General features: G+C 39.3%; 2 protein-coding genes across 4 annotated transcripts in view; one reads left to right on the forward strand and one right to left on the reverse strand.

Moving 5' to 3' along the window:
* The window catches only part of LOC101863951 (cyclin-K), an 18,142-nt gene extending 12,640 nt beyond the window's left edge, over nucleotides 1–5,502 (forward strand). For all 3 annotated transcript variants that reach the window (XM_005090740.3, XM_005090739.3, XM_005090741.3), the window contains exons 8-10: nucleotides 1,201–1,361; nucleotides 2,404–2,512; nucleotides 3,286–5,502. In XM_005090740.3, the coding sequence (XP_005090797.1) occupies nucleotides 1,201–1,361; nucleotides 2,404–2,512; nucleotides 3,286–4,109 (1,094 nt within the window). In that variant the 3' untranslated portion in view covers nucleotides 4,110–5,502. The remainder of the gene's footprint in view (nucleotides 1–1,200; nucleotides 1,362–2,403; nucleotides 2,513–3,285) is intronic.
* A 2,953-nt stretch (nucleotides 5,503–8,455) lies between these two features.
* Nucleotides 8,456–12,500, reverse strand: part of LOC101863402 (extracellular tyrosine-protein kinase PKDCC) — a 39,279-nt gene continuing 35,234 nt past the window's right edge. The window contains exons 5-7 of the mRNA XM_005090737.3: nucleotides 12,297–12,500; nucleotides 11,250–11,426; nucleotides 8,456–10,572 (exon numbers count right to left, since the gene is read on the reverse strand). The exon at nucleotides 12,297–12,500 is cut by the window's right edge and continues 44 nt beyond it. Of these exons, the coding sequence (XP_005090794.1) occupies nucleotides 10,490–10,572; nucleotides 11,250–11,426; nucleotides 12,297–12,500 (464 nt within the window). The 3' untranslated portion in view covers nucleotides 8,456–10,489. The remainder of the gene's footprint in view (nucleotides 10,573–11,249; nucleotides 11,427–12,296) is intronic.

Below are 12,500 nucleotides of genomic sequence, written 5' to 3' on the forward strand. Positions count from 1 at the left end.
GACCGTGTTTATGATTGATTTACTGAGACTCTAGATCTAGATCTAGTAGCTAGACTAGAAGATGATTCAGTTCAAACAAGACTATTGGGTCGGTTTGCTCGCCAGATTGATGGTGCAATGTGCAAAGCGGCTATCGTGGCACAAGTCGATCTCGCCTGACTCGTTGTTTCCAAACAAACACGTAGTTTTCAGGCGATCATCCCGACCCGACCGGTACGGGTCACTGGGCGGCGGCGCGGCGGGCACCCCATAGTGCAGAGGAGCGAATTGTCCCCCTTGGCGTCGTTATTTTTAGTCGTGGAAGAAAATTTCGGTGTTTTTAATGAAATTTTATTATTATTTTCCCAAATTTTGCAGGAAATTGGCTAAAATTCGCGAATTCACGAAATTGGTAAAAGTTGCGCTGACGGCAAAAGTTGCGCGCGCAACTTGCGGGTTGCTGACGCGAATTTCTCTGAGGACAGACTTGTGGCCAACTCCCCCTTCTCTCTCTTCTACTTGTGACTGCCCCCTTCCCTTTTCATTTCACGGTTCTTTTGGCCCCCTCCCCCTTCCTTCTCCGCTACTTGTGGCCCCCTCCCCTTCCCTCTCCTCTCCTGGTCTAAGAGGTATTTTAATAGCCCCCTCCTCCTTTTCTTCCTCGTCCTTAGTTACGTACAGGGATCTATGGGAAAGTGAAATTACTTGACTGGTGGTTTAGGTCTTTACTGTCTGAATGCATCTGTTTAAAATTACTGCAGTCTTGGGGTATTTTTATTTTCTTTTTTCTGTCCATGTGAGTCTGGGGGTAATGAATAGATCAAATGCACTCCAGGAGAAGGTACACAACAATTATTAAATAATGCATTTCTATATGTGATCATGTGCCCATATGTGTGTGTGTGTAAATTTTATCTTGATGTGGACTCAATGCTTTCTTTCCTTCATTCTTCTATTAAATTTTTTTGTTGAGAAAGATGAAATAAACCGATTTGTTCCCTCTGGGTTTTTTCTTTTTATCCTCTTAAGTTATAGGAGGCAATTTATATGCTCTTGTGTTCTTTCCACTATGAATATATGTAGGTGTTGATTTTCTTCATGGTTGACTTGAATTACCGTTGCTGATACTGCAGTAAAACACATCTAATTGGTATTTTTTCAAATCTAGTTTCTATGTTTTAACATGCATTTCTTTATTTTGACTCTATGGTCTTTGTTCAGACATTTGCCATCAAGTGCTGGACCTCTACTCAAAGCAACAACAGAAGAAAGGTCTGGACGCAGATTCACCCCCACAGAGTCCAGCCAAGCCATCCAGGACCCAGGACAGCCCTCCCCCTCCTCCACCACCTGATAAGACTCCCGGCAAAAGAAGTAGAGAGGTGAGCCCATGCAATCCCTGTGATGTTTTGTTAGGTGATATTACAGTCTTTTTTGGAAAATACTTTTCCTGGTTACTGCGTTTGGTTTAGGCGGACTCCTACTCCACTATATTTCACCCCGAGATGCAGTGGCTTCTCTGACACAGTTGGACCCAGGATCATAAAATTAGTGTATAATTCTACAAATAGTAGAAGTGTAGTAGAAGGCAGATGCCTCACAAGTTTCCTTTTATGGTCTGGGGTGTTGTCAGTGGGTGGAAGTTGTTGCTAAAGTCCCGGTGGTGGAGATGCTGGGCTGTCATAAGGGTGAGCACAAAGTAGGCATATTAGTAGGTTTTCAGGTTGGTCCGCCATGTGTTAATTCAGGAGTACCTATTCATAGCTGCCAACAAGTTTGTTTTTGTTTTTTTCAGTTATTTAATATGTTTTTACGGTCTTAGTTCGGAAATCTGTTTTTGTATCCAAAAATACGTATTTCTGTTTTTTAGTATTGCTCCCCGAAGACTTGCTAATGCTAAAGAAAAATTACGAACTTTCAAAACCAGATTTGCAAATAATAATGAGAATGAAGCCCATATGATATGTCAACTGGAGAGATCTGTTGCTGCAGGTCTACTTTGGCTTGAATTTATTGAATGCAGAAAAGTGTTTGTGAAGGGTCTAGAGGGAGATAACTTGGCCAGTGCTCACCGTCTTGATTTAGTCGCATGGATAGTCTGTTTTTAGGTCTTGGAAAATTGGCTGCAATGCATGTTGTGCTCATAAGCTTACCATATAATGTCACGCAGAAGTGAAAATACAGAATGAGCTGTAAAGCGAGTATGTCATATTGTTTTAATGGCCTAAATTTGAATAAGATTGACCACATTTCTTATTTAATCATTTTACTATAGTCAACTCTTTCTTTTGCTTTATTTTTATGGAGTATTTAAATTTTAAGTGTCTCTTTGAATAAAAACAGTAAATTGTTTGCTTGATAGGACATTGCCATTTTGTCGACATTCTTTTATTTTGTCTTTTTTTTTTTTCAATCCCAAAAAAGGTGACACCATCAGAGCCGGAGAGAGAGGCAAAATCGGTAAAGCAAGAGAAAGAAACAAAGATGGCAGCCTCCAAGTCCTCTTCGGCCAGTGCTGCCACAAGCACAACAGGTAGTCATTATGTTCTGATCCCTCTCTGTTTCCTTCTTTCGTTTTTGCTCTGATTGTCCACCTCTCTTTTCTTGTATAGAAAAATTGTTGTGGTTCTGTTAGTTGGAGGTGCTATAAGACTTTTTTCTTTTCTTGCTTTTCTATCTTTGTGAAAATAGAAGTATTTGTTGCAGAGCACATGGATGCCACTGTTAGTGAAAAGAGTAAAGTTCAATACTGAAACTGAAGCACATTGCCAAATAGCTACATCCAATGTCAGCATATTTTAGCACTATTGTCAAGTTGGCTGTGACAGTTGTTGCTTGTTTCAAAACCTAATACTACTCAAATGGCTCAAATGAAATTTGTCTCTATTTATAGTATTTCTGTTGGGTTGATGCAGCGCTGTGACGACTTATAATTGTGTATCAGAGTTTAAAATTGTTTTGTATATGAATGATTTTGTAATTTATGTTATAGAAAATATAATTTGAGAGCATAATATGCTCTTGTGGAATTGATTTTTAGATGAGAGCACACAAAGTGGAACTTCAGTGAAGTTGAAACTTTTTTTCTTTTTGTTTTTCATTTGGTGCCTGCATTGGAGGTCATTGTTTTTCCAATCCTTCCAGTTTTCTCCATCATTGTAACGAGTTTTAGATCGATTCTGACATATAATGATCGTAATGTACATAAAGCATTCCGTAGAGCATGGAAGTGCACTTTTATATAAATGCAATAATTATTATTGTTTTATATTCTGTAACTCGAGATGTGTTTTTCTTTGTCCCCAGCTGGAGCTCCCATCCCCGTGGCCCAGCACATCACTTCACAGGCAAGCACCCACTCAAGCTACTCCAGTATCGAGGCCCCGACCACAGACTTCAACTCGTTCAACCCGTACGTCTCCTCGCAGATGTTCTCGGCCTCCTTTTTGTCACAAGAGGGATCGCAAAACATACAGTCCATCCTGGCGGGAAATTCCGCCCCTCCGCCAGCCAAAGTCCCCTCTTATCCTCCAGATCCACACCATGCATCCCGCCACCCTCCCCCACCTGTGGTCGCAGATGCGTCTCAGTACCCTCCGCCCCCTGTGCCCTCTGACCCTCAGTACTCCTACCCTCCCCCCTCTCAACCTCCATACCTCCCTCCGCCATCCATCCCACCACCTCATTCTTACCCTCCACCTGTTACATCTGCTCCCCCATATGACCCATATTCACTCCCACCCAACCCGACATCGTATCTACCCCCCTCATATCCTCCACCGGTCACCCAACCTCCCCCACAAGGATCATTCCCCCCTCCCGGCCTTCCCCCCTCCCAGTACAGCGGCTACCCGTATCCACCCGGAGGACATGTCCCCCCCCCCAATCTACCCCCTCCTGGGCTGCCACCACCCCCTCACGCCAGTAGCTACCCCCCTCCGTCATCATCCAGCTACAGTTCACACCCCCCTCCCGGCTCATCATCGCAGCCTTCAAGCTACGGATCATCAAGACAACAACATCGGGGCAACTTCGGCAAGCAAGGGAAACATGGCCATCAGCGCAAGGAGATCCCATCTCTCACAGAGATAAAGATTTCTGGACGGCCGGAGTGGGGTCTCCCTAAGTAATGTGCGTTAGTGTCCAATGTTTTCTATATGTTTGAGTTTGTTGCCTGGGGGAGGGGGGGGATGTTACGTTTTATTTATGGCTTTTACTATGTCATGTAGGTTTATACTCTGTTGCACACTAGGCAGGACAGAAAAAAATACACAATTCATTGAACGCCGTAGTGTTTTGGAGCTTTCGGGGCCTTTGAGATATTTGATACTAGTTGAAACTTTCTCACGCTAGAGGCTCAGTTTATCAAAAACTTAAATTCTTCCAACTTCACTCAAAAGTCTACCATATCTTCTTGTATTACGAGAACTGTTGATTATAATTACTGGTACTTTTGAATGCATGTTTTATTCTTGAAATGTAGGAGAATGTAGTCATGATGTCTTGTGAGATTTGTTATGCTTGTACAAAATGGATTTCAATCCTTTTTTTTTCTGAATCCTTTGCCCATGTTGTGTACTGGTACCTCAATTAGATGACTACCCAAAGAAAGTTTATTTAATGTTACTGTGTGCTGAAAAAGGATGCTAATATAATATAATGAAATGTTTATTCTCCAAGTTTTCATTAAATTCATTGCAGTGTAAAACAGAAATGAAAATAAAACTTAGTGTCAGAAACTGTTTAATGTCTTCATAGCAGGGGAAGGGTAATGGTTGTAAAATCTATTTAGAATTATGCTCGTACTGAGTTGTACCGAGCAGTTTCTCTAATATTTCAACTTCGTATGCTTCTGCTCATCTGATATGGGTTGCCAATAAAACTGGTTTCTCTGAGATCTGTGTACTTTTCAAAGTTACTCCATGCGTCAAAACTTTCTGATGCACTTGGTGGGTTCAGTTGGTGCCGTTGCTAGCTTATCAGAAGGCTGTCATTTGTTGGTAGTTGAGGTTTTGGTAAAGAATCAATTTGTGTTGAAAATTAGAAAATGGTCTCATTTTTAAACTTATGAAAACTTGGTTGCTCATTCATTCTTTCTCCCTCATAAAAGAAAAATTAGTGTGCCATGATTGTGAAGATTTTTTTGCTGCTGGTACTGGTAATAAGAATGATTTCTCACTCTCTTGTATTTTTTTTATTTGTTTGGTGTGTTTGGTCTTCCCACTCTTTCTAAGCATGGAGTCTCTTTCTCTGTTACCTTTAGTTCACATGTTTTTCCCTCATTTTATTTCCTTTGTGAGACTATGCTGGGTCTTTTGCTACTTTTGGTTCATTGTTGTCGAATGTTGCTCTTCTCGATGAATAAAGCATGTTTCATTCCAGAGAGAATAAGATTGTGAAGAACGAATGTATGGAATGTAAGGAAGGGATTTTTTATTGAAAAATGTGAGGCAGCGTGATGGAATCAGGCTCTCGTCAATTTTTGGGCATGTAGAGTTATTGGTATTATCTTAAAGCTTTTTCACTTGTCTTTATTTGGATGAAAAAATATACATTTATCTTGAATACAAGTCGAGATACTTGCGAAAGAAGGAGGTGGAGGTCACCTGTTTTCAGAGGTACAATTAGTTAGAAAATGGCCGCCAAAGATTAGTTATTTCCTTAGCATAAGAGTCTGTGGTAACTGAAAATTTACATTTTCGTGCCTTTAATCTACGCTTTTCAGAAAAATCCACTCAGAAATTAGTTCTTTAATGGGCATGAAAGGTGTTGAGCCAAAAACCAAAACTTTGATAAAAATTCACAAACCTGAGGAAAAATGCAAGTTTCTTCACTTTAATTAATTTGACGAGAGCCCGATTCCACCGCGCTGCTTCGCAAATGGTACTTCACTTGGAGGTCCTGCCAAAAACACTTTTTTTTTTCTTTTAAGGATTTCATCTTGCTGAGTGATCAGAATTCGTTCCCCAAGACAAAGATGAATAGGTTTTATTATTGCTGTTTTAACCATTGTTTGCTGGATGTTCGAAATATTGTGTAATTCTGGCTGACAAAAGAAAAAAATCCCAGAGTTGAACTGAGGAAATCATGATAACTTCTGTAACAGTCAAGTGTTCTGCCAGTCGCATGGTATGTTGTTTCTTTATCATGAATTTTGTCAAACAATTGAATTGTAGATGTTGCTGTTTTGACAAATAAAAGTTATCCCATGCAGCAATCAGGTTTTTTTTACATTTATTATATTGATATGTTGATAATTTATTAATATTGTTGAGTAGAAGCACTCATGTCATCACATGGAGAGTTGTGTGCCCCCTCCCCATCATCAGCAAACTGTCAAGAATTCTGACAAGAGCCACTAACACTTTAAAGTGAAAGGGGGCCAAATAAACCACCACTTGAGACGTGAATGGTTTCACTCACTTTTAGAGTAGAGACACCTGAAGCTGAATCATCATCATCATCATTGCCTTTCTCACCCTGCACCAGAGTATAGGCCACAGACAAACACTTTCCACCTTTCTCTATCCTGGGCTAGCCTCTTATGTTATTCTATGTCTTTCCACTTTTCTGTACATCAATTTCTGTGATTCTTGTCTAGGTTCCACGCCGTCTTCTCCCTAACCTTTTACCTTGTATGTTCCAATCCAACACTTACTTTGTTATGTAGCTGCCCGACTTCCTGAGAGTATGTCCAATCCATTGCCACCGCCTTCTTCCTACCTCATCTCTAACTGGAATCTGTCTTGTTTGTCTTAAAATTTCCTCGTTGGTGACTGTCCATCTGATCCTCAGTAACTTTCTTAGACACTTTTTGAAGAAAACGTGGATCCTCTTTATGCAAGTCTGAAGCTGAATAGCATTAGATTATTCCAACAATGGTGGGTCTAGATGGTTGATGAGTTCACCAATTTGTTGAACCTACTTGCTCTTTCTATTGAGCTCGCTGTCATTCCAATGCCTTATCATGATAGGTGCAGGATCTTTTAATTTCTTGTGCAGTTACTCAGAATTTATATGCTGTGCAAGTCTCAGAGAGGAAGTGGAGTGGTATCCCTAACTCTGACATCTTTTACTTTTAGTGCCAGGTTGCAAAACTGATGATTATCTGATGTTTCCTTTTAAAGGTACCGGTACCACGATAACTTCCATGAATTTTATATTACCAGAAAAGATAGCCATGATTCAAAGTTTCAAAATAGAACATGCCTGTCCTTGAATTTAACACGATTTGATCTGGAGAGCTTTCAAATTTCCAGAAGATTTTCCGTGTATTATACATAAAATAAAATTATTCAGTTTGAAGTGAAGATCGGGTGCTTCTATTTACTTCACAGCAGCTTATGCCTTGGTAAACAGGGTGAATTTCAGTAAAATGTTGCATAAACTAAATAAAATAGTACCAGGTGTGATAAAATTCTGTTACATATTGAGACATGATAAAATTGAGCAGCAAATGCTTTTTTACATATTCCCTTATATTATTGGGGTAATAAGCTTAAGATCTCTGATGGACCAAAAGCCTTTTTTTGGCCTGGAAGTGTCTGAGAGGATTCAAGGTGGTTTTTCAGAGATGCAAATGGAGTGGTGAAATTTAATAAACCAGAATTGAGGTAAACAATTTAAAATAAGCTTTGATAAGATATGTATGGTATCAATACCACTCTCAGAGGACCCTGAATTGTCAGGCAGCCTCAATATTGTGGCAAGTTCAGGAAAGGTATTCCTGAAGCATGTTTTAAATTAAAATTTTACTTGAAACTAACGTTGAGGTCACTGACACAAACCCCCAACACCAACACATTGTCCTTTGAGAGTTAAGACTTCCTTGTGTACTACTGGGATAGAGGTAAAACAAGACTAATAACTTGAGGGCATATTTTCACATGGGAAAAAATAGCAACTGCCTTTGTTTTTCTTTGGCTATCAGCACCTCTGCCCCGATTCTTTTCCACTCGCCCTGAAAAATTGACATGAGTCTGGAATGCAAGAAAATAATCTGGCCACACACTCGTCCAGTTACTTTTCAGCCATAGTGTCTTAGCTCTTTAAGCCCTGAGTATTTTTTACCGTTTCCCCAAGTTTTTTTCTACAGTCACCTAAACCTAGTGCACTGTCTCATTATAACCCCAAAAGCTTGCCTCCAACTTGTAAATAGCAGAAACAAAGGCTTAGTCATTACTAAAAAACTTGGTCGGGAATAGTTCTGAAAAACAAGCAAAAACTAGCACTAAACAAAACGAAGCAGTTGTCACTAGTACTAGTAATGGACGCTCCCAGCGTCCGGTGGGGAACAGGGTTATTATCGCCGGACGCTCCCAGCGTTCGATGGGGTTCAAAGAGTTAAGTCTCTGACTGATCATCATTAAAATGTGGACACAACATTATTGTGAATATGCGTTTGGTCTCATCAAAATGAACATCACTCATATATGAATGAACTCGCCCCTATCACAAGAAAACAAAACACCCTGAGTTGATTGGTTCAAACAAAAGTTTATTGAACTTGAAACAGCTCATCAACATGAGAATTATTGGGACTAACCATGTTTTCAATGACTTTATTTTCACAATTGCTGACATAGAAACACACTCAGCATTTGACGACACCTGAAATAACCATATTTTTCTCTCATCTTCACAACCAATTCATCACCACTACCCACATGACTATCATTCAAGTATAATCTTTCATCATCTCACACAGAAACAGATCAATAATAGTCTTTCACTAGCTTTTGAATTATAGCATGATTAGTTCCTAATCACAGAATGTCTCCTCCATGAGCACATTTAACATTCAGTCATTTTATAAATGACAGTTCTTTTCAAACATTCTTTCCAAAGCATCCTGTCACCAGCCTAGATTTAACCTTTTCTCATTCATAAAGACTAGCAGTCTCATCCACAAAACCATACCAATAATATCGCACACATCATCCTCTAAGCAACAACAAATAATTGATTTTAAAAACATGGTTTTGGCAGTTACTGTGGCAACCACCACAATTCTGATTCGCTCTGTGACATAATGGAATTTCAAGAAGTACTTGGAGGAAATAACTTATGCACATTTCACATACATGAAAAGTATCACAGGAATGCATATGATGCTGTCTCATAGTCACTGTTTCAAGCATCAAAGTGCAGTGATGACACATCACCATGGTGACAGTGACATGTCACACAAAGTGCCAAAGACAAAAGTCAAAAAAAATTATTTAAATAGTGAACCTTCTACAGACTTGACAGTCAGTACGTGAGTCACTACATCAAGCTTATCCCACAACTTTCTGAAAACATTTTACCTTTCACATGAGCATTAAGAATTATTTTGACAAAAAGGCAAACTAATTTTTGAATTGATCAAAAATAAAAAGATGACGAGAGGCAATATAATTCAGGTGTAGAATCCCTTAACCCTCATGTGCTACCTTTACCCTTCTGTGAACAGAATGTATACTTGAGCATGGAGTAACCTAAACCTAGCAGACAACCCAAGGGAGCCCAGGTGTATTGTGCATCCCGCTCCAGGAGCCCAGGAATGAAGGTATGAAGAGTCTTCTTTAAATAACAACAACAAATGAAACTGAAGTCTAAACTTTCAAATCTTGAGTGAAAACCTTAACTTTCCTTAGTATTTACGTGTAGAATGTAATATCCTGCAATCATAGAACAGTCTGCTGGAATCAAACAGACTCCATATAAAATTTCACGCAACTTCTCGCACGTACAACAGAACAAAAAGCAGTATGGCACTCATAAAGAGACATCGGCTCAGCATATAGTGCAGAGGTTCACGAATGCAGCCAAATAGCCTTGTAACACAAGAGAGGTGCTGGGGGATGGGGCAACTAACACTCATCCCAACACCGGCGAGGAACACATAGAGTGACTGATTTTCTGAAAGAACCATATTTTCATCGTCTATTCCCTCAGTTCATGATGTTTGCAACCGTCAAAAGAATGTTTCAACAATAGAGGCCTTTATATGTAATTTATTGATGCCTTATTTTCTTTGTGTAAAACAAATTAAAAAGACATCAGTAAACGGAGGCAGACAGCCTAGAAATAGTCAATTTTTCTTCAAAACCTCATAACGACATTAGCTTTCTGTGTAACAAAGATCATGAAAACAACCTCTGGATAGGTAAAAACAAGCTTACCATAGGTAAAATCTGAGGTAAGTTCAGTTTGATTTTGACGCTTATTCTCCTGTCAACACTATCAGGTCATGAAAGATTCTGTCGTACACTGCAGGTCATTTTTCTCTTTTTGAGTCGTCACATAAATCAATATCTATGTTGTGCAGTCTTCCAACCCATATTACTGACACATCTTTTCTGCTAGACGCTTTGTGTTCAGTATAGCTATCAGATTTATTCCACGACAGAAACAATCAAGGATCAAGGAACTGACTGATAAAGGAACAAGGGCAATTCACAGTGCCAGTTTGTGTCACCACACGTGTGGTTGTGACGTATTTCTGAAAAAGGTGATTTTCTGAAGTTCACGAGGGCTTCACATACAAGTCTGTCTCTGAATTTGCTGAGGGTGTGCCTTTTCCATTCTTTAGATGAACCAGAGTTCGACCTGTGAAGGAAAGTAAGAGTCAATATTAGGAATGTCTCAGAGACAAATAAAATAATCATGACAATACACATTGTCACTCAACATGATCCTTTAAGTAAGTATTATAAGATTAGGCAAGACAAGATAAAACAAGACAAGACAAGATTATAGATAAGACAAGATAATAATTTATTAATCTCCACAAAAAGAAATTTGCTGTGCTATGTCCAACTGGTTACTATGGCACATTTACAGAGCTGAGGTGCCACCTTTGGAGGAGTAAATATTTCTCATCCTTCCCACAAAATTTTCTCACAATCTGGAGCGGACAGAGGCCAAACTTTCCATCCGAAAACTGACAATTGAAATTCTACGCCAACATACAAGTATTTAAGTATTAAGTTTGAAAGAAAATACGAATGCACCATGGTCAAGTGTAGGTACCAATCATAATCATTGTCACAATAATATCAATAACAATAATAATAATAATAATAACAATAATATCAAAAGATATCTTGCAATGTTCAGCCTTGATAAGGATCTGCGAACTAAATTATCAAAATTGAACAATAAACAAATGTATTAATTATTTTTTAGCTGGACAATGGAGATTCATACCATGAAATATCAAGACTTTTATCTTCCTCTCTCCATCCATGTATAAAAAAAAAAGTCTTCCAACTGTGAACACTCACCCGTCCACGTTTTCTTCCTTGTCCAGATAAAGCCTTGGCACTCTTCATCCATATCACAAATGTCTTGAGCTTCTCTCAGGTCAAAGACAGACAACGTGCAGGCACCTCCAGACATAGAGAAGCGACATCTGTAGTCAAACTGGCCAGGCAGGTCCTGCAGGTAATGTGCTGAGTAATCTGTGGAAACAGAAGAAAATGCAATAAAGATATGTTACGATATGTATATAATATAAAGTCTTTGTTGAATGAAAAACGATAATTTTTATATGGTATGATATCAAACACATAGGCCCTATTAATACTTACCTTGGGAAGGAACAGGTGGATAAAGGGCAAGGCGAAAAAATGAAGATGGGAGAAGAAAAATAATGATGAGAAGTGACTGGACAGAGGAAAATTGGAATGGGGAGGGGTTGTCAGCACGCATTGGGAAATTGGATACAGGTGAGTAGAACTGGAGTGTGGGGGAGGTGTAGGGGAGGGGTGGGGATGTTAATGAAGGGGTGAAAGGAATAAAACTGTGTGAAGTGGAGTAATTCAGAAATTGTCAACAAACCCTGATCATCTCCTGCTTTTTTTTGTTTCTCAAATTTGCTTCTTTTTCTTTTTCTCCGTTAGTTTCATTTTTGTCATTCATATCTTGTTGCACGCGCGCGCACACACACACACACACACACACACACACACACACACACACACATACACACACACACATACATACAAACACACACACTCACAAACGTACTCCCCTTTATACACATACACACGAATGAACTCAGGCACACACATGCACTTGCATAAATAAACACCAAAAAATGGTGGTTTAATCTTTTTAAAGGAGATGAAAATGGGGTGGAGTGTGAAGACTAAATTAATTAAAGAAATAAGGCACCAGACTTTGGAAGGTAATAAAAAATGTAGTATACAACTTTTCAGGAATAAATAGATCTAGTACATGACATTTCTGGACAAAGTAGAAAAAATGTGCTTTATAAACAAGTAGTGAGTCAAAACTCTGCTGGATAAAAAATAAGACATCCTCCTTACCACTTCCTTGGGGACCCCTGTCCAAATAGGCTCCAGCTTTGTAGAGCTCAACCACTCTGGACATTTCTTGTAGGAGTCCTTTGGAGCTGACGGTAAGTTTCTCAAAGTTGTCAATGATTTTGTCTATCAGAGGCCTTAACATTTTGGGTGCCCCGTGAGGCAGAAGGAAGGAGGTGAAATGGTGTCCTGTCTTCAGAATATTGT

Source organism: Aplysia californica, unplaced genomic scaffold, assembly GCF_000002075.1.
Source record: "Aplysia californica isolate F4 #8 unplaced genomic scaffold, AplCal3.0 scaffold00021, whole genome shotgun sequence".
NCBI lineage: Eukaryota > Metazoa > Mollusca > Gastropoda > Aplysiida > Aplysiidae > Aplysia > Aplysia californica.